Raw genomic sequence first — 17748 nt, 5'->3', positions numbered from 1 at the left:
CTGGGGAGCAAGGCATGGGGCGCATGCTTAAGAGGTTCGGTCTTTTTCCTTTTTACTCACACGGAGGCTCACTTTTCAATTTTAAAGACTACTCAAAGCTTTCTTAATATTAACCAGTGAAGGTTATTTCAGGAATCCAGGTCGTGTCCCTAATTAACATTTTAGTGTACCTAATACAGGAACAATATGAAGAAAATTTGAGGTCCGGCTGGTGTGGCTCAGCGTCTGAGCGTCAACCCAAGCACCAGGAGGCTGCTGGTGGTTTCCCGGTCACGGGCACACGCCCCGGGTTGTGGCTCGATCCCCAGTGGGGGGTGTGCAGGAGGCAGCCAATCAATGGTTCTCTCTCATCATTGATGTTTCTCTCTCTCTCTCTCCAAAATCAATAAAAATATTTTTTTAAAAAAAAGGTTTAAAAAACCAATTTTTGAGGACATGTGTAAGCTCAGTATGTACCTTGCGTTTTCACACCAACCAGCATCCAGTAGGATGGGACAAACACCCTCCCTCCTAAGCTAAACAAGGCCTGACCTTTCAGAGCGGCTCCCATACAAGCACGTTATCAGGGAGAGTGAGCGGGTAAGAGAGGCTATGTTGGCTGGCTCACAGAAAACTATTTAAAATGCAGGAGTCTTATGTGTGTATTACAAAATGTGTAATGGAATCAGAAGGCAAAAAGATTTACTGTATGAAAAATGCTTCATGTTTGAGACACAAACCAGGACTCAGTGTGGTGAGCTGTTACACGGCTCCTTGAGGAGGGGAAATGAAGACCATACACCCATAGAGATATCCCCAAAGCAGCATTTATTTACCCACTGAATTCCAAAACATTTAATTTAGAAGTCTGGCATTTCAATAATTACCCATCTTGATTGACATGGGCTGACACACAGGGCGCTGTCAGGATACACAAGGACCATAGCCAAAGGGTTACAAAAAATAAATCCATGATTCTTAAACAATCGCAACCAAAAAAAAGTTACAGGTATCAAAACTTTAGATGCAATGCATGTAAAAGGTCTGTGCACATCATAATTTAAAGAGGCAGAACAAGGCGCTACGGAAACCTCACGTTAACAGTTTCTAGAAAGCTGATGGAAAGAAGCAAGTGTTCTCTCTGTATCAGCTTCCCTTAACAGTTTTCCTTTAGTTGGAGGAAGAAGAGGTGGGAGGGATGAATTCTTTTTTGCATGCACAAGATGTACTGCTTATTAACAAAACACTATCAGCTCGTTTTAAATGGGTCATTTAAATATCATCGTAGCCTGTTTTGGCTAATTCTCCTTTCTAAACTTCCCCATTGCTTTCACAACTACCAACAGGCATCGTAAAATGCCTCATTCAGAACACACTTGTCTACACAATTCAAAAGAAAGCTCCGTGGGCTCCAAGCAACCATCGATCCAGCAATGCCCATGATTGATCTGAAACTGCTTCCCGGGGGGCGGGGGAGCAGATCTGAGTAGCGGTGCTGCCAATACAGATAGGTTTAGCACTAGATACTTAGTGATTGTGGCCAGGAAGAATCAGTGATGGTGGGGGTGGTGGTGGAGGAAGGGCCGGGACCCGAAGGCTCTTCAGTTGCCTTCTCCTGCGTCTTCATCCTGCTGGTCGCTCGTCCAGAGGGTGAGGTTGTCTCGCAGCAGCTGCATGATGAGCGTGGAGTCCTTATAGGAATCCTCGTTTAGTGTGTCCAGCTCAGCGATGGCGTCATCGAAGGCTTGTTTGGCTAAGAGGCAGGCCTGCTCGGGCGCATTCTGGATCTCATAGTAGAAGACGGAGAAGTTGAGGGCGAGGCCCAGCCGGATGGGGTGCGTCGGCTGCATGTGCTCTTTGCTGATTTCAAAGGCTTCCTTGTAGGCCGCCTCGGAGGCTTCGACCACACTGTTCTTCTTCTCCCCGGAAGCCACCTCGGCCAGGTAGCGGTAGTAGTCGCCCTTCATTTTCAGGTAGAACACCTTGCTCTCGTACTGGAAATCATTGCAGTTCTTGATGAGGAACTTGTCCAGCAGGGCCAGGACGTCATTGCACACGGTCTCCAGCTCCTTCTCGATCTTCTCCCGGTAAGCTTTAACTTTCTCCAGCTTCTTCTCGTTCCCATCGGCCATGGTCTTCTGCTCGATGCTGCTGATGACCCTCCAGGAAGATCGCCTGGCACCAACCACATTCTTGTAGGCCACCGAGAGGAGGTTTCGATCTTCATTGGAGAGAGGTTCGTTGAGCTCTGTCACCTGCAAAATGCCGAAGATATTAACACTGAGACCCAAGTCCGAAAATCTTGGAAAGAAACCTTCCCTTCATTCTAACCAACAACCCTTCTCGAAAGCAAGATTATGGACAAGCCAGTCTGGAGGAAAACCCATCAGACACGGATCCTATCTAAAGAAAGAGTGTAATCTAACCAGAGAAACTACTCGAAACTCCAAGTATTAAAGGATAAGGGCTTTGAGAAATCGCTAATTCAGACCTTCTAAGCTGTTGCCTTTGCCTGGGCAGAGGTAAGGGGGGAAGGGAACCATGGGAAGGTTGTGATGTAAAGGTGGGTGGGAAAGCCCCGAAGGTCCAGCTGTTCTGCACAAGATATTCTCGACAATAAGACTGTGCGATTCCTTTGTCAAACGTTCAAAACTTACAGACTAGAAGTCTGTTCCAGATTCTACTTCCAACTTTATATTCTAGAAAGCAGCAGTGAAACCTCCCTCATACACTTATTAATAGGTAAATGCTCCACAGATGAGATCACACACCACACAGATCTAGTGGCCAGAGTGTCAGCCTGTGTGGTTCCATGGAATCCCACTGGGACACCAGCCCTCCCTCCCCTGAGCCACAGCGGATGCACTGGGGACAGTGAAGTGCCCCGGCCTCTCCTGAACGGAAGCAGAGATACTCAGCAGCAAGCTTCACTCCACCTACCTGACAGGAACCCTGACTGGCCACCAAGGATGAGAGCACCACCTGCTTTACCTGGTCCTGTTAAATGTCACAAGCTGTCACTTCCATTACTCAGTTCTCCATGATGCCACCTCCAAGCAAGCCAGCTATGTCATTGGTGGAAAGAACAATGGACTGTGTTGTTGTTAAACCGTGTCCCCCAAAAAGGTATGCTGAAGTCCTAATCCGTAGTACCTGGCTATGTGACCTTATTTGGAAACAGGGCCTTTGCAGATGTAATCAGTTAGGATGAAGTCATACTGCATTAGGGTGGATCCCACAGCCAATGCCTGCTGTCCTTATAAGGAGAGGAGGTCTGGAGACAAACAAACACACAGAGAACACCCTGTGATGGTGGAGGCAGAAGTGGAGTGCCATATCTACAAGCCCAGGAACATCAGTGACAACCGGAAGCTGGGACCGAGGACGAGTTCTTCCCCGAAGCGTGGGAGGGAGCGCAGCGCTGCCCATTTCTGCTGTTGTAAGCCACCCAACTGGTGGTATTGGGGGGCAGCACTAGGAAACTAATGCAAATTGGAGTAAAAAAAACTTGGCCTAGGCCTCAGCAAAGCCAGTAAGTTGCTAAACTGGCCTGTATCTCCTATAAAGTAGGGCGATTCCTTAATTATATGACCTGCTGGTCAAGAGAAGCCCTTGGGAAACCATGAACTAATCAACAACTAAAAGGTATTAGTGTAAATCAAACCAAATAAGGACAGAATCTCCTCCACTGGAGGGGAAAAGCCAAGTTCAATGGAGAAAGCTATTAACAGCACATTAAAAACAGACATGCTTAACACGGACTGAGAAGACAGCAGTAAGAATCCAAAATTTTAAAAACAAACATAAGCAACAAATGCGATCATTTTGTGTAAAATTAGGAAACTTGTGCCAAGTTCTTAAAAAGTAAAACAAGCAATTATCCACTAGCCCCAACTCTCCAACAAAGCCCAAAGTAAAACACCAGCTCCCTCGTCTGGTCTACGTATGTCCCTGTCCCCGTCCCCCTGTTCTTTCGCCATGATCCTTAGCCTGGATTTTCTCCTCCTCTGCCTCCTCAATGGATCCAACCCCCCTTCTTTCTCCAGCATTGTCTTTGCCTACAAGCCGCCCCCTGCCCCTTCCCCAGGGCAGCTGCCTGCAAGCCAGGTTCCGCATTCCTCCTCACACTGGCAGCGGGGTCTCTTAGCTCTGTGGTCTCTATGATCTGCCGGTCTTCTCTCTACTAACCCACATCCATGCTCCCTTCAACTCCAGTTGGAGACCTGTAACCCGACTAGTTTTCTCCAACAGTGAGAACCTTTAGTCACTCATCTGTTTACCAGAAATATAGTCTTTGTAGACACTTGTTTGATAATTTGGTCTTTTAAGGAAGAAACCCTATAAATCAAAAGTCTGTCTCAAATACTCTGAAAAGTCTCAGAATGCTTGAATCCTCTGGAATAACTCTTTTCTAGGGCCAATAGTCAATAAAACAGAACCTGAAGCAAGGACAGCATTTGGAGAGCCCCTTAGGTCTTGCAGTAAGTCAATCTGACGAAGGCTGCTTGACATGAAAATGCAAATGTATCCAACGGGGTCCCTGTGTCCTTCATCCCTGACTGATGACGCTGCGTGTTAGCCTGCTGCAAAGATACACGCAGGTAACTCTCCACAGCACACCACCAAGCCCCAGCGCACATCTGAGATACATTATACATCCCACAGGATGTTTGTACCAGGGGCAGTATCATTACTTTAACAGAAACACCTAAGCCATCTGGCGTTTAGCCTGAGCTCGCGGTGTGAACTGGCATAAACCACCACCTTCATCAAAAGTAAAAGGGGGATCAGCCCAATGATCTCCAAGGACTGCAGCTTCCAAATCGCAGGATTCCATTTTCCCTGGTAAATAAAAGGCATGGTTAAGGCATGAGGCCGATGTTCTTAACGTAAATGGAATTTGGGTGTATCTGTGGATTTCAGGAATTCATGGAGCATTCCCTTTCCCCATCAGGAATTAACTGCCAGAAAAGGCTACCGGGCAGTATTCTTAATGACACCTCCACAAGGAAGATAATTTACTAGGAGTATCCGTGTTTATGTAACAATCACCTGGTTGCCTGCCAGTCTGAATGAATCACTGTCAGCATCAGCTGAGGGTGACTAACATCACCAGGCAAGCATTGTTCCGAGAACCCCGGCCAGGACCTAACTGGATACATTTAAATATGGTATTTGTGTTTTTTTATCATCCTGGGTTACAATTCAGTTAACAAAGAGAAACTTATGGAATGAAGACAGGCTTATTACTTCATCAAATAACTAAAGAAAACGGGGCGTGTTCCCAGATGGGAAGAAAAATTATGTCCAAGGAAAATCAGATGGCCCCTTAACACAAAACAGATTCATAGCCGGTGTTGACTGGCGATACTGATTGTAAATAACCTTCATAACATTAGTTAGCCCCAGTTCCCAACACTTCAAATTCCACAATACTGGAGCCAGGAGATCCGAAGAGAAGTCCAGTCCTGCACTAAGGGAGGCAGACACTGGGAGGCGCCGTGGCCCAATGGAAAGAAAGGAAAGCACCAACTGCTGGTCCCAACCTCACGAACACGGACCAGCACCACGGACCAGCACGATCATCCGGGGATTCTCTGGGATGATTTACTGCGTCTCTACAATCAGTTTCCCAGTGGTTCCCAGTTAGGAACATGAAGGCAAAACAGAGAATTGTCACGCCAGAAGAGACCTAGACAATGGCTCTCAACCTTCCTTCCGCTCCGATGCTGGTTTCACCATTCATCCTAAGCCTTCCCTGGCAACCCCATCTGTGAGGGCTCCCCCACCTCTGCTCACAGCCCCCTGCCTTCCCCTCCTGCCCTCTCCCCCCTCGTTTCATCCTGCTTACACTCTTCCTGTAAATCTTGAATTAGTGGGCCCTTGCCATTCATAAAGGCCCTGCTCTCCACTTCCTTTAAGGACTGGGCTCCTGTCAGCCACCGGACTGGCATCCTTACCACAGCCTTGGGCTACACCAACTCCCAGCCCTGGGCACTCACTTCCCCCCCTCTCTGCTTCGGCATTACGAAAAGTCACCAATAACCTGGCCTACCAAGAATTCCCTTCTCTTCCTATGACACTACCGGCTTACTCAAAAATCCCTCAGGGCCTCCTCCCACTAACTCACAAGGCAATAAACCATTCCTTTGTGAGTGAGAATAGGCCCACTGCTAAAAATAGCTCGGGGAGTATTTGGGAAAACGTAAGGTTCTCATTCTGGGAAACAGCCAGCCTCAGAAGTAATACTGAGCAAACATCCCCGAGCGGCCAGGCCACAGCTGGGGCCTTCACTGCCCCTGACGGGCACCCCCACCCTCCACAGCCACTCCACACACTACCACCCCACCTTCCATCCTTACCCCGCCCACACCAGCTAGTCTGCTTCTGACACTAGAGTCTGTAACAGAAGAAAACCATTTTTCATAAACCATCAGACAAACATAACCACATCATAAAATCTTTAAGCTTCAGTGGCAGGATCCTATACATCTGTACATGTTTTGTTTTTAAAGTGAGTTAGAGGGATGAAAGCTTTCTTGGCTGACTCTTCCTCAAGTCAAAGCCCTCAGAGTAAGGATTCTGCCTGGTTCCAAGCTGGCAAGTCACCACCAGTCACCACGGGCCTGGAAAGACGGCGCCCTGTCCTCACAGGGTGAGGCTGCAGGTCTATGAGGCCACCAGAGAGGCTCACTGCAAGCTCAGAGCAGATGAGCTCAGGTAGTTCATATCCACGCACGCTTAGTGCTCATGGAAACAGCCACCCTGGGATCACTGAGACTGCCTGGCTCTTGCTCCTGCATGACTGGACATTTTCGTAGGCACTGGCAGGAGTGAAACACAGCCCCACCTGAGTGGACACTGCATGCTACCTCCACTGGAAGCACCAGACTGAAGCTTTCAGAAGCTGTGCCAGACTCTGATCACAGGCAAGTGCCAACAGCCATCACCAGCGAGGAATGCCATGGCAACGAGGAGGAGGGGGGACAGAAAATAGGTGGCCTCCACCTGGACATTAACCATTTTACCAACAACCTAAAGCCTGAAATCTGGGGGTCTATGGGCTTATAACGTATACTAAAGGCAATACAGAAAAACAACTGGAGCCAGTGTATCCGTTTCTTAAAACACCACATGTATCATTTAACATAGCCCTGCACTTAATTCATAGCAGGGACTCAAAGCCCATTACTATTTCGATTAAGCTGGAAAAAAATCTTGGTCTTCAAGAGAATAAGCAAAATCCTGCCCTGACCAGTTTGCTCACTGGTTAGAGCATCAGCCTGCAGACCAAAGGGTCTTGTGTTTGATGCCCCAGGCAAGGGCAGGTACTTCAGTTGCAGGTTCGTCAGCCGCAGTAGAGGCACATGTAGGAGGCAACCAATCAATGTCACTCTCTCGTTGCTTCCCGGCCCCCCCACCTCCCCACAACACTCTCTCTAGAATCAATGGAAAAAATATCCTCGGGTGAGGATAAAAAAATAACTCGGTCGGTGTGGCTCAGTGGTTGATGAACCAGGTGGTCACGGTTCCATTCCAGGTCAGGGCACATGCCCAAGTTGCAGGCTCAATCCCCAATAGGGGGCATGCAGGAGGCAGCCGATCAATGATTCTCATCATTGATGTTTTTCTCTCTCTCTCAAATCAATATATTTAAAAAACAAGAGAATAAGCAAAATCCAAATGTGTGATTTTGCCTTTTATGCTCCTCTGCTGCAGCTAAGATATTAAGTAGTAGATTCTGGTTTTATGTTTTTAATTGATTTGAGAGAAAGAAAAGGAGGGAGGGAGGGAAAGGCAAGCAGATTTGTTGTCCCACTTTTCAAGCATTCATTAGTTGATTCTTGTATGTGCTCTCACTGGGGATAGAACCTGAAACCTCAACATATCAGGATGATGCTCTAACCCAGTGGTCGGCAAACTCATTAGTCAACAGAGCCAAACATCAACAGTACAACGACTGAAATTTCTTCTGAGAGCCACATTTTTTAAACTTAAACTTTTTCTAACGCCACTTCTTCAAAACAGACTCGCCCAGGCCGTGGTATTTTGTGGAAGAGCCACACTCAAGGGGCCAAAGAGCCGCATGTGGCTCCAAGCCGCGGTTTGCCAACCACTGCTCTAACCAACTGAGCTATCCGGCCAGGGCCAGTAAATTCCAGTCCTAATCAAAGTTGGCAAAAATAACTTACATCTAATAGATGAACTTATGTGTTCAGGAAGCCCACTGATGTAAAAGGCTTGGAATTTCATCACCGATAATGACAACAGCTAATATACCAGAACGTATATTAGAAATATTATCCCTTAGTCTCACGGGGCACTATCGTATGGTGGTTAAAGTGAGAGTTCTAAATTTAAGAGTTCAAATCCTGGCTTTACAACTTGACCAGGAGAAAATTAAACTCTAAATTCCATTTGAACAATAAAGTGAATAACAGTATCTATCCAGAGTGGCTATAAAGATTAACTGAGAACGCACACATGGATAACAGACCCCATTTACTGAGTGCCTGATAAGTCAAATGATAAAGTCCGCAAACTTGGTGAATTGTAACATGGGAAATACATTTGGGGTACCCCCTTACAAACCATGTTCTGGAAAACAGCCTACCACTCATGTAAAATTCCAGGCCGAAAGGAGAAAGCACATCTTGGGTTCCTTTAAGGCAGTGGTGGGTTCCTTGATTGTGGGAGCTCTCCTGGAGGTATTTCAGGAACCACCAACCCAGACAGGGGCCACAACGCTCACTTCGCGCAGCCAAGCTGTGACCTGTTCGCTATCTGCAGTGCCTTTTAACTCAGATATTGAAAGAATGCAGAGCCTTCTTCCTTCCTCAGACAATAGATGACCAAGCAGTCATTACATTTCAAATGCCTGGGTAGTGGGAAACAGGACTCCTGTCTGTATCTGTATTCAGCCTGCAGTACCAGTGTGGCTCTAAGGTTTCACACTAACCACAGTGCTGGTACACCTCAAATCATGGTTAGCTCTACACTCTGCACGGGTTCTCGCACCCGGCCACTGGCAGCGCTCTCCTTTTCCACGGCACCTGCTCACTCCCCCGTTTCCCACCATCTCACAGCTGTCGGAATAAGAGCTCTTTGCCCCCGCCCAGGCCAAGTGCCTCTTCCTCTCCGACTCCTGTTTCCTCAACGGCAGCTTTGCTTCCTGCATAGATACAAGTCCTTCCTATGTATTTGTGCCCATCCTTCGTCAGTGCTGAGAAACACGTGGGGTTCTAGAATCTCTCAGCGTTTCTTCCCACTCTCATGCTCCACATAAGCCACTAGGTCTGAGATGAGGAGAGCTGGAAGGCACTCCTGTATTTCGCCTGAGACATTTCTTGCCTCTTCAGCTTATGGAGTGAGCGGGAATGGCAGTTCTCAGCGGAGTGAGACACCACGGATTCCGAGGCCCATGACTTTTCTTTTTTTTCTTTTCTTTTTTTAATATATTTTATTGATTTTTTTACAGAGAGGAAGGGAGAGGGATAGAGAGTTAGAAACATCGATGAGAGAGAAACATCAATCAGCTGCCTCTTGCACACTCCCTGCTGGGGATGTGTCTGCAACCAAGGTACATGCCCTTGACCGGAATGGAACCTGGGACCCATCAGTCCCCAGGCCGACGCTCTATCCACTGAGCCAAACCGGCTAGGGCGCCCATGACTTTTCTTAGAGCTTACCCACAGCCTCCTCCAGGTGGCGCTGATATCATTAAAACATCCATCATGACAAGCAGGCAGTGTTATTAGATGACCATTTATATGATGAAGGAAAAAAGAAAAGCTAGAAGAACGAAGACTGAAATCAGCTTGATAGTTACACCAACGTTAGTGTTACGCTGCAGAGGACCCACAGCCCAGGTGTACGTTTCAAGGTCACAGAGCGGTGGCCTCAGGTGTGCTGCTCCGTCCTCCTCTCAGCAGTCTACTTACCTGCCCGGGAGGAAGCCCACGTAAAGCCAGAGGGCTACTAGAATTCCCTCTTCCCAACAGCTCTAAGGCCTGTGGCATTCATCAAATGCAGACTGAGCCTTCTCAATAACATTAAGAACGGAACGTACAAACATCAGCTTCGGTCTCCCACTGACCCCTGCCAACGCCTCTCCAATAAACATATTCCATTAATTCCGAGGACAAAATACTTTTTAATAGAGGAAACAGGCATACTGACTCACAAGAAACGTTCTTATTTTTTTTACAGGAGTTACCTTGAGGAAGTGGTTTATCCCAATTCTGAGATGACATGATTACAGCTTGGATTGAATTTTTGATGCTGGATGGCTTATCCAACCCATCCATCAGTTCAGTTCAGTTCAGCTATCAGATTCCCAACACATGGAGGGAGCCGTGGGTTTGTGAAATACTACCTTACAAGCCTCAGAGGAAAACTGGACACAGTAGCTGCAGGAAAGCATTTTTTCAAGCCTGGATATGAAGAACAGAAAGCCAATGTTTTCTCGCCCCAAACTACTTTTTATGCTGTTTCTCCACTCTTCTCTTCCTTCCCACTTGAGGGTGCCACAGGTTTCCCATCGCTCAGAACACACCTTCCAGTCCTTATGCCGTAACCTCAATTCACCTTCTTTCAGGCCTCATGCCTTCATTCCCCAAAGGCTCCAACACTCACAGGGTGAAGCCAGAGGCTCCCTAACATGTCCAGAGAGCCCCCGCCCCCCCGCCTAATCCCAGCACCACTCCGTTACTGGGGAGAAGAGGTCACTTAAGTGCGACTTGCTGTGTGGACAGAAGTGGCTTTATCACAAATAAACTAAAGCTCAGGACCTCTTCCAAGGAAATGAGGCCACATGGCCAGTCCTGTTTGTGAAAATTTTCCAAAATGAATTATCTTTTCCATTTATTTTCTTAAACGGGGCCTCCAGAATCGCACAGACTTCAGTTCCAAACCTAGATTGCCCAGGTTTGGGTGAAAAGCCCTTATCTAACCCACACCAAGCCATGTCACCACTGAATCAACACATGGGCTGTGGTTATGGTTTCCGAACACGCCTTGTTCGTGTGCAATAAGGACGCTCCTGGAAAATACGACGCTTCGAGTATGTTTCTTACCTGGATAGTCCCAAACACTGACCTCAGCAACATACTTCATGTCATATTAATATCAAAAGCCTTAAAAGGTGATTCAGAAATTTTATGGCACCTCTGGATTTGTGGCTTTTTCCCTAAGAAATCCCCTCACAGAGGCCGGCAAAACCCAGGGAAGTAATTCTAAAACTTGAGCCCACTAAAATTTGCCACGAGAGCTGGTAAAAATGCAGATTTCTGGGGCCCACCCCCCACAGTGTGAGACTCTTTAGGTCTAAGGTGGGGCCCAGACGAATGCTTCCAGGTCTCAGGAGGGGTGCACATGGGATGTACACAGCTAGACTGGTGGCCGCAGTGTAGCTCTACCACTGTGTGACCTTGAGGCGGAGAGAAGCAATGTGCATTGAGAGAAAACGTTGCGAGAAGGTTAAGAGACAGGGACAGTAACAGGGTAACTGGAACTCCCAGAAAGGCAGGTGGTGGGTGTCTAATCCACGGTTAGGGTGTGGCTGCTCCCCCCACCCCACCCCTCCCCACCCCCCCGCATCCTCCACCGGAAATCAGGCTGCAGAATCGATCTGTGAGGGTCTCGAGAAGGCAAAGGCACACACTGGCTCCTCTCGCTTAGGAGTCACGCCTCGTTTTCATCCCCAGACAGATGGGCGCACCATCAAACCCGGGAGTGGGGCCCCACGCCCGCCGTCCTCCCGCCCGAGCCCACGCCTAGACTGCAGGATGGGGGTCTCCCGCACACAAAGCCAGACCCCAGGCGTGGGAAGCTGGGACGAGCACGATCCGAGCAAGCAGAGCCGAACAGAGCGGAATTACAGACGTCAGGTCGTGGCAGCAAAAAACAGGAGAGACAGGGCGCCACTAGCTAGGTGATTCTTTATTGCAAGTTGGGGTACGGAGGAAGGCAAGCGGGGAGTGAGCCCCAGGTCTGGAAGAACGCCCTAGAAGGAGGGGGCTGTGTCTGGCTCACGATCCCTCGGGCCACCCCCTCCCCCCAGGCGGGGCTCCGAGCTGGGAGGCGGCGACCCCCGCCCGCCCGCGGAGGACCCCCGTCACCCGCCCACCAGGGCTGCACGCGCGACCCCGACTGGCTCCCTCCCCGGAGACCCCACCCGAGTCCGGCCGCAGGAAATGGCGGGGCGCCCGGCGGGCGCGGGAAGCACGGGCTACGGGCGGGCGGCCGCGCCCAACGGGGTCGCAGGGTCGCCTGTGGCCCGGAGGGAGCCGCCGCCAGGCCTCCCCTCCCGCCCCCACGCCGGGCCCCCCGGCCGGCCGCCCGGGCTCTCGGCGCGCTCACCGCCTTCATGGCGGAGGCCATGTCGTCGTAGCGCTCCGCCTGCTCGGCCAGTCGCGCCCGCTGCAGCAGCTGCTCCCGGTCCCCCATGTCGCTGTGGCTCGGCCTCGCCTCGCGCCCCGCACCGCTCGCTCGCTAACTCGCTCGCCCGGTCGCTCCCCGGTCGCCGAGGAGGCCGCCGCCGCGCACGCGCACTGGCTCGCCGGCCGCCCGAGGCTCCGCTGCAGCAGCGCCGCTCGCGCCCTCTCGCTGGCTCGCCCCGCGCGCAGTGCCTGCCGCCGCCGCCGCCGCCGAGGGAGGAGAGGCTGTTGCCGAGGGGAGGGGCGGGCTGGAGGGCGCCTGCGCAGTGGGAGCCGCCGGGGCGGGCGGCGGGGAGCGGCGGGAGTGGGAGGGGGGAAGGGCGGGCCGGCCCTAACGGTCTATTTCAAGGTGACGTCACCTACTATAAATAGCTGCCGCCGCGGCCCCGCCCTCCGAGCCGCGCATGCGCCCTGTGCGTGCTGCAGTCTGCCGCCGCAGCGAGAGGTGGGAGCGGCACGCGGGGCGCACTGCGGGCTGGAGGAGGGGGCGCGGGGGTGGCTCCTGCGCAGGCAGCGCGATGGCACACCCCACCCAGAACAGCGCCCCCGAATCCAGGCGAGAGGTCTGGCCTGAGAAGGACCCGAAACGCAGATAAACCTGGTGCTTGGAGCATCCGGGAGGCCGTGTGCCCGGAGGGGCGGGTCGAACCCGCCCAGCCCTCTCGCCCGCCCCGAGCCCCGGCAGCCGCTGGGCTCCGCTGGGCCACACCCTGCACCGGCCCGGGCGAGATCGCGTCGGGCCTTTGGGGACAGTCCCTCTCCTCCCCCCCCCACCCCCGCACACACACACACCCAGATCAATGCGCGGCCTGCCCCACCCTGATCCATGGTGTTAGGCATTCTGTACTTTCCTTGAGAGGAGGGACACCCCTACTAGGGGCCGGCACTAGGCTATGCCTTTAGGGGTATAATCCTATGTCATCCTCACAACCCACCCGTCACGCGGGCACGGCTGGGCTCTCCATTCTTTCAAAGCCAGGTTAGTGACTTGCTCAAGGTGGTTCCACAGCCTGTAAGTGGTGGGACCAGGATCCGAGTTCAAACCCAGGCTGGACTTCCTCCTGTGCCAAAGAGAGGGGTGAAAGGCTGGCTGGTCACTAAGCCCCTCCCAGTCCTGCCATTCGATGCCGGGATGCTGAGGGTGCCTGTGCCAGGCCCTGGGCTGGGCCCGCCCTGGACAAACTAGGAAAATCCCAATGACTAAAACAGGCGCTAACGAGAAAGTACAAGATGCAAAGAGCAGCTCGGGACAAAGGGCCTTGGGCGCTGAGAATTGAACTGAGCGCCTACTGCGTGCTCAGCCCTGGGAGGGGAGCTCCTGCAGAGGAAGTCACACAGCCCTGCATTAGAAGGGAGAAGGGAGTCGCTGGAAAGTGGGTCTGTTCGGGACCTGAGTGTTACCATCTGGAGCTTGGACTGGAAGGACTGCTAAAAGCAACTGTAGAATAGCAATCTCGGGATGTCAAAGAAAGGCTGGCAGGGCACCTGAGAGTCACCACTGTCACCGGCTGGTGTGGCTCAGCGGTTGAGCGTCGATTCCCAGCGGGGACCCTGCAGGAGGCAGCCAATCAATGACTTCCCCTCTCATGGATGTTTCTGTCTCTCTATCCCAATCCCTTCCTTTCTCTCTCTAAAAATCAATAAAAATATATATGCCCTAACTGGTTTGGCTCAGTAGATAGAGCGTCGGCCTGTGGACTGAAAGGTCCCAGGTTTGATTCCAGTCAAGGGCATGTACCTTGGTTGCGGGCACATCCCCAGTGGGAGGTGTGCAGGAGGCAGCTGATCGATATTTCTCTCTCATCGATGTTTCTAACTCTCTATCCCTCTCCCTTCCTCTCTGTAAAAAATCAATAAAATGTATTAAAAAATAAATAAAAATCAATAAAAAAATATTTTTAAAAGTCAACCACTGTCTGACCCTTTATCTAGCATAAGAGGAAACTGAGATTTGAGTGGGCGGAGAGGCTGGTCCCAGTTTGCACAGCCTCCAGCCTCCCCGGCCTCCTCCTCCTCTTCGCTGTGATGCTAAAATGAGGAACGCAGTACCCATCAAGTAGGATTTGCCTGTGGGTGTGGGAGGAGGCCCCACCCCAGGCTTCACCCGGCTTTGAAGAGTCATCTTTGCTAACTACGCATGGACTCGAGGTTCACAAACCAGGCTCCTGTGAATATCTTTAAAGAGCCCGGTAGATAATAACTGTCACCCACCAGCCCTGCCCTCCATGAGGCCAGGGTTCCTAGCGCCAGAGGGGACCCCAGTTTCCTCCAACTCTTAGAGGGGTTAGAGCCCTTCTAGCTTTTCCAATCATGTTGGACTGAGATGGATTTCAGCACAGTGAGCATCAGGTAGACGGCAGCATTCTACTCCAAGTCAATTCTCATCCTAACTGATTTTGACATGCATGGGGGACACGTTGGTTCTCCCACAGAGCGTTCCTTCCTTCTCACCAAACTTCAGTCTCCACTTCCGTACCTTCCACCCAACCCTCAGCTCCGCGCACGCTGCCACTCCTCCACTGTGGCCACCAACGGCTCCTGCTGTCAAATCCAAGGTCACTCATAGTCCTCCCTCCTTGGCCCTTTTAGCTTTCATGACCCTGCACTGTCCTGGCTTCCCTCTGCTGCTCCGGCCACTCCTCTTCTGCCTCCTGTGCGGGCTGATCTTCTCAGCCCACCCTGAAATGCAGGGGTCCCTGAGCAACGGGGAGAGCTGCAAATATCCCCAGACCTCCCGAACGAAGACCAGGACAGCCACCTCAGACACCTCACCTTTTCCCACGGTTCCAAGTCTCATCAAGAAACTTGGCCTTGCCCTGGCCATTGTGGCCCAGTTGGTTAGAGCATCGTCCCGATATGCATGCCAAGGTTGTGGGTTCAATTCCCAGGCACATAGGAGAATCAACCAATGGATGCATGTATAAGTGGAACAGCAAATCAATGTTTCTCTCTCTCCCCGCCCCCCTCCCCGCTCCCTTCTCTCTCTCTCTCTCTTTCTCTCTCTCTCTCTAAAATCAATAAAAAAAATTTTAAAATATTTTATTGATTTTTACAGAGAGGAAGGGAGAGGGTCAGAGAGCTAGAAACGTCAATGAGAGAGAAACATCGATCAGCTGCCTCCTGCACACCCCACACTGGGGACGTGCCCGCAACCAAGGCGCATGCCCTTGACCGGAATCGAACCTGGGACCCTTCAGTCCACAGACCGACGCTCTATCCACTGAGCCAAACCAGTTAGAGCAATAAAAAATTTTTTAAAAGAAAAGAAATGTGGCCTTTGAAGACCTCCAAAGAGCGCTCCTGAGCCAGGTGTAGGGGGGCCGATGATTAAGGTCAGACAGAGCAGGTCCCCAGTTCGGGGGCCAGGTCTGCTGTGTCTTCACCTGGTACAGGTCTCCGCAGGGAACAGAGCGAACCCCGCGGCTCCCTGAGGCTGTGCCTGCGGTGTGATGGGGGAGAAGGGTCTGGACTTGGGTTAGAACCCTCTCTGCCTGGTACCAGCTGAGTACCCTTGCCTGCAAGCCACTTGCCAAGTGGGACTAAGCACACCTGTCTCTTAGGATTGGGGATCAGCAAGACGGTGTTTGTCCCCGGCCAGCCTGGTGCCAGCAACAGGAAGCGCCAGCCATCACAGCTGGTCAGGAGTCCTTGCTCTCCCACCCGGAGCCAGTGGTACCGACAGCTCCTCCCTCAGGACCGGATCTGCAAAGCGTTGCCAGCACCTTCTGGCGGAGCCCAGTGAATGGGTGACCCAGAAAAGGCACGTCCTGCTTTTCCTCTCGGGCACTCTGGGACACTCTAGCTCCCCGACAAGTCTGGACACCAAGGGACATATTAAAGAGAAGCCCTGGCATTGTTCTGGAAGAGACGGCGGTGTTCACACCGTTGGCATGGTTACCGTCTTCAGCAGGAGGGGCCACCCGCCCACAGATTGGTGTCACCCAGATAGGATTTTAATTTTGCCCCCTCAAATACAGGTCTCCTGCTGCCCCAGGTGACCCCACCATCAACAGCATCGTAGTTGGTGAATCCCTGGCTGGCTCCCTGCCTGGCTTGAGGGTACTTTACCCCCATATGCTGTCTCCCCACATCCTTACAACTCCTGGAGGGAGGTGGTTATCCCCACGATAGGGGCGAGGAAAATGAGGCCTAGAAGAGTCAGGTGCTCACTCGCTCAGGGTTCAAGGCGGTCACCGCAGCCCCCCATTCATGCCCACTTCCTGTCCTTTTGCTGCTACCGAATCCCCCCCCGCTGTGTCTAAGATCAGCCTGCGCTCACAGATTTCAGGACCGTCCAGAGCCTTCCGCCACTCGTTCAAAGCCCACTTAGGAAGCAGATTGGCTCCCGAGGCAGCTGTTGGCATTAAGACGTGTGAAAACGTCCTGGTCGCTGCAATCTGTGAGCTGGTGGAGCTCAGAGCCCCATTCCCAGCACCCGCCGCCCCCCGCCCCATCCCCTCGCCCCCCCCCCCCCAAGCTCAGCTCCGGGGAGAAGGCGAGGCTGTGGGATCTGGTTAAAAACAGGGGGAAAAGGCTTTTGCTTCAGTACTGCAGAGGGTCAAGGAGCGTGTGTCCCTTAGCCAGAATTTTCTAGATCCTCTGCCTGGAACCATCTGGATAATTGCCTCAGGCTTCTGTGTGATTCCCACAAGGTGAGGCCGAAATGGGAGGGGCCCTGTGGTCCGGGAAAGCTGGAGGACAGGGCCTGAGATGGCTGGGACTTCCCCTCTCTGAGCCTTGGAGTTCCTCTCTGTGAAATGGGAGACCGCACTGGTGAGTGACAGAGTTCTTTCTTTTTCCCAGCTCCGAAGGTCTAGGTAGCTCGCCATCAGCAGTTCAGCAAACTCAAGAGGATGACCCAAGGATGCATCAGAGGCCCCGTGTTGGGACCAGGTCAGTACACGGAGTGGGGGAAGGGAACACGCACCTAGCCCATAGCAGGCCCTGGGGCAGCAGGTGGCCCGGGAGCTCCCAGTTAAGTAAAGGTCAGGTCGGTGGTAATGTCCCATTTTAGAGGCGAGGAAACTGAGTCCCGGTGAGCTCAACCCAGCACAGAGGTCGGGGGCAGGACGCAGAGTGCAGACCCGCTCCACCATCACCATGTTCCCACTGCTGCCCCTGCCCCTACCCCTGCCCTTCCGGAGCCTGAGAACATTCTTTCGGTGGCGGAACATTCTTTTTCTGCTGAAGCAGCGGTACCCCCCTGGGAAGTCAGGGGGAGGGTCGCTGAGTTCTCCCCAGGTTCCCTGCCAGGCATCTGTGCTGGAAACATCTTTTTCCTCCCAGGATGTTAGTAGGAGGCGAGCAGATTGCTAGAGCCTCGTGCCTTCTT

The 17748-nt window shown here is 51.9% G+C and overlaps 1 protein-coding gene across 1 annotated transcript; it reads right to left on the bottom strand.

Moving 5' to 3' along the window:
* Window positions 1–790: 790 nt before the first annotated feature.
* YWHAH (tyrosine 3-monooxygenase/tryptophan 5-monooxygenase activation protein eta) lies at window positions 791–12684 on the bottom strand. Its single transcript, XM_080650432.1, has 2 exons — window positions 12340–12684; window positions 791–2234 (listed from the first exon to the last, which is right to left on the bottom strand). The coding sequence occupies exons 1-2, from the start codon at window positions 12424–12426 to the stop codon at window positions 1581–1583; spliced, it is 741 nt and encodes a 246-aa protein (XP_080506558.1). The 5' UTR covers window positions 12427–12684; the 3' UTR covers window positions 791–1580.
* Window positions 12685–17748: the final 5064 nt, after the last annotated feature.

The sequence above is a fragment of the Plecotus auritus genome (genome assembly GCF_963455305.1).
Source record: "Plecotus auritus genome assembly, chromosome: 13".
Taxonomy (NCBI): domain Eukaryota; kingdom Metazoa; phylum Chordata; class Mammalia; order Chiroptera; family Vespertilionidae; genus Plecotus; species Plecotus auritus.
Note: the sequence above shows the minus strand (reverse complement) of the source record. Positions and strands in the feature narration are given on the sequence as shown.

Bases quoted from the DNA above. Each gene is read 5' to 3' on its own strand.
- YWHAH (XM_080650432.1), bottom strand. From the start codon at position 12,426: ATGGGGGACCGGGAGCAGCTGCTGCAGCGGGCGCGACTGGCCGAGCAG. The intron at 2,235-12,339 runs GTGAGCGCGCCG...GGCATTTTGCAG, and splicing joins TGGCCTCCGCCATGAAGGCG to GTGACAGAGCTCAACGAACC.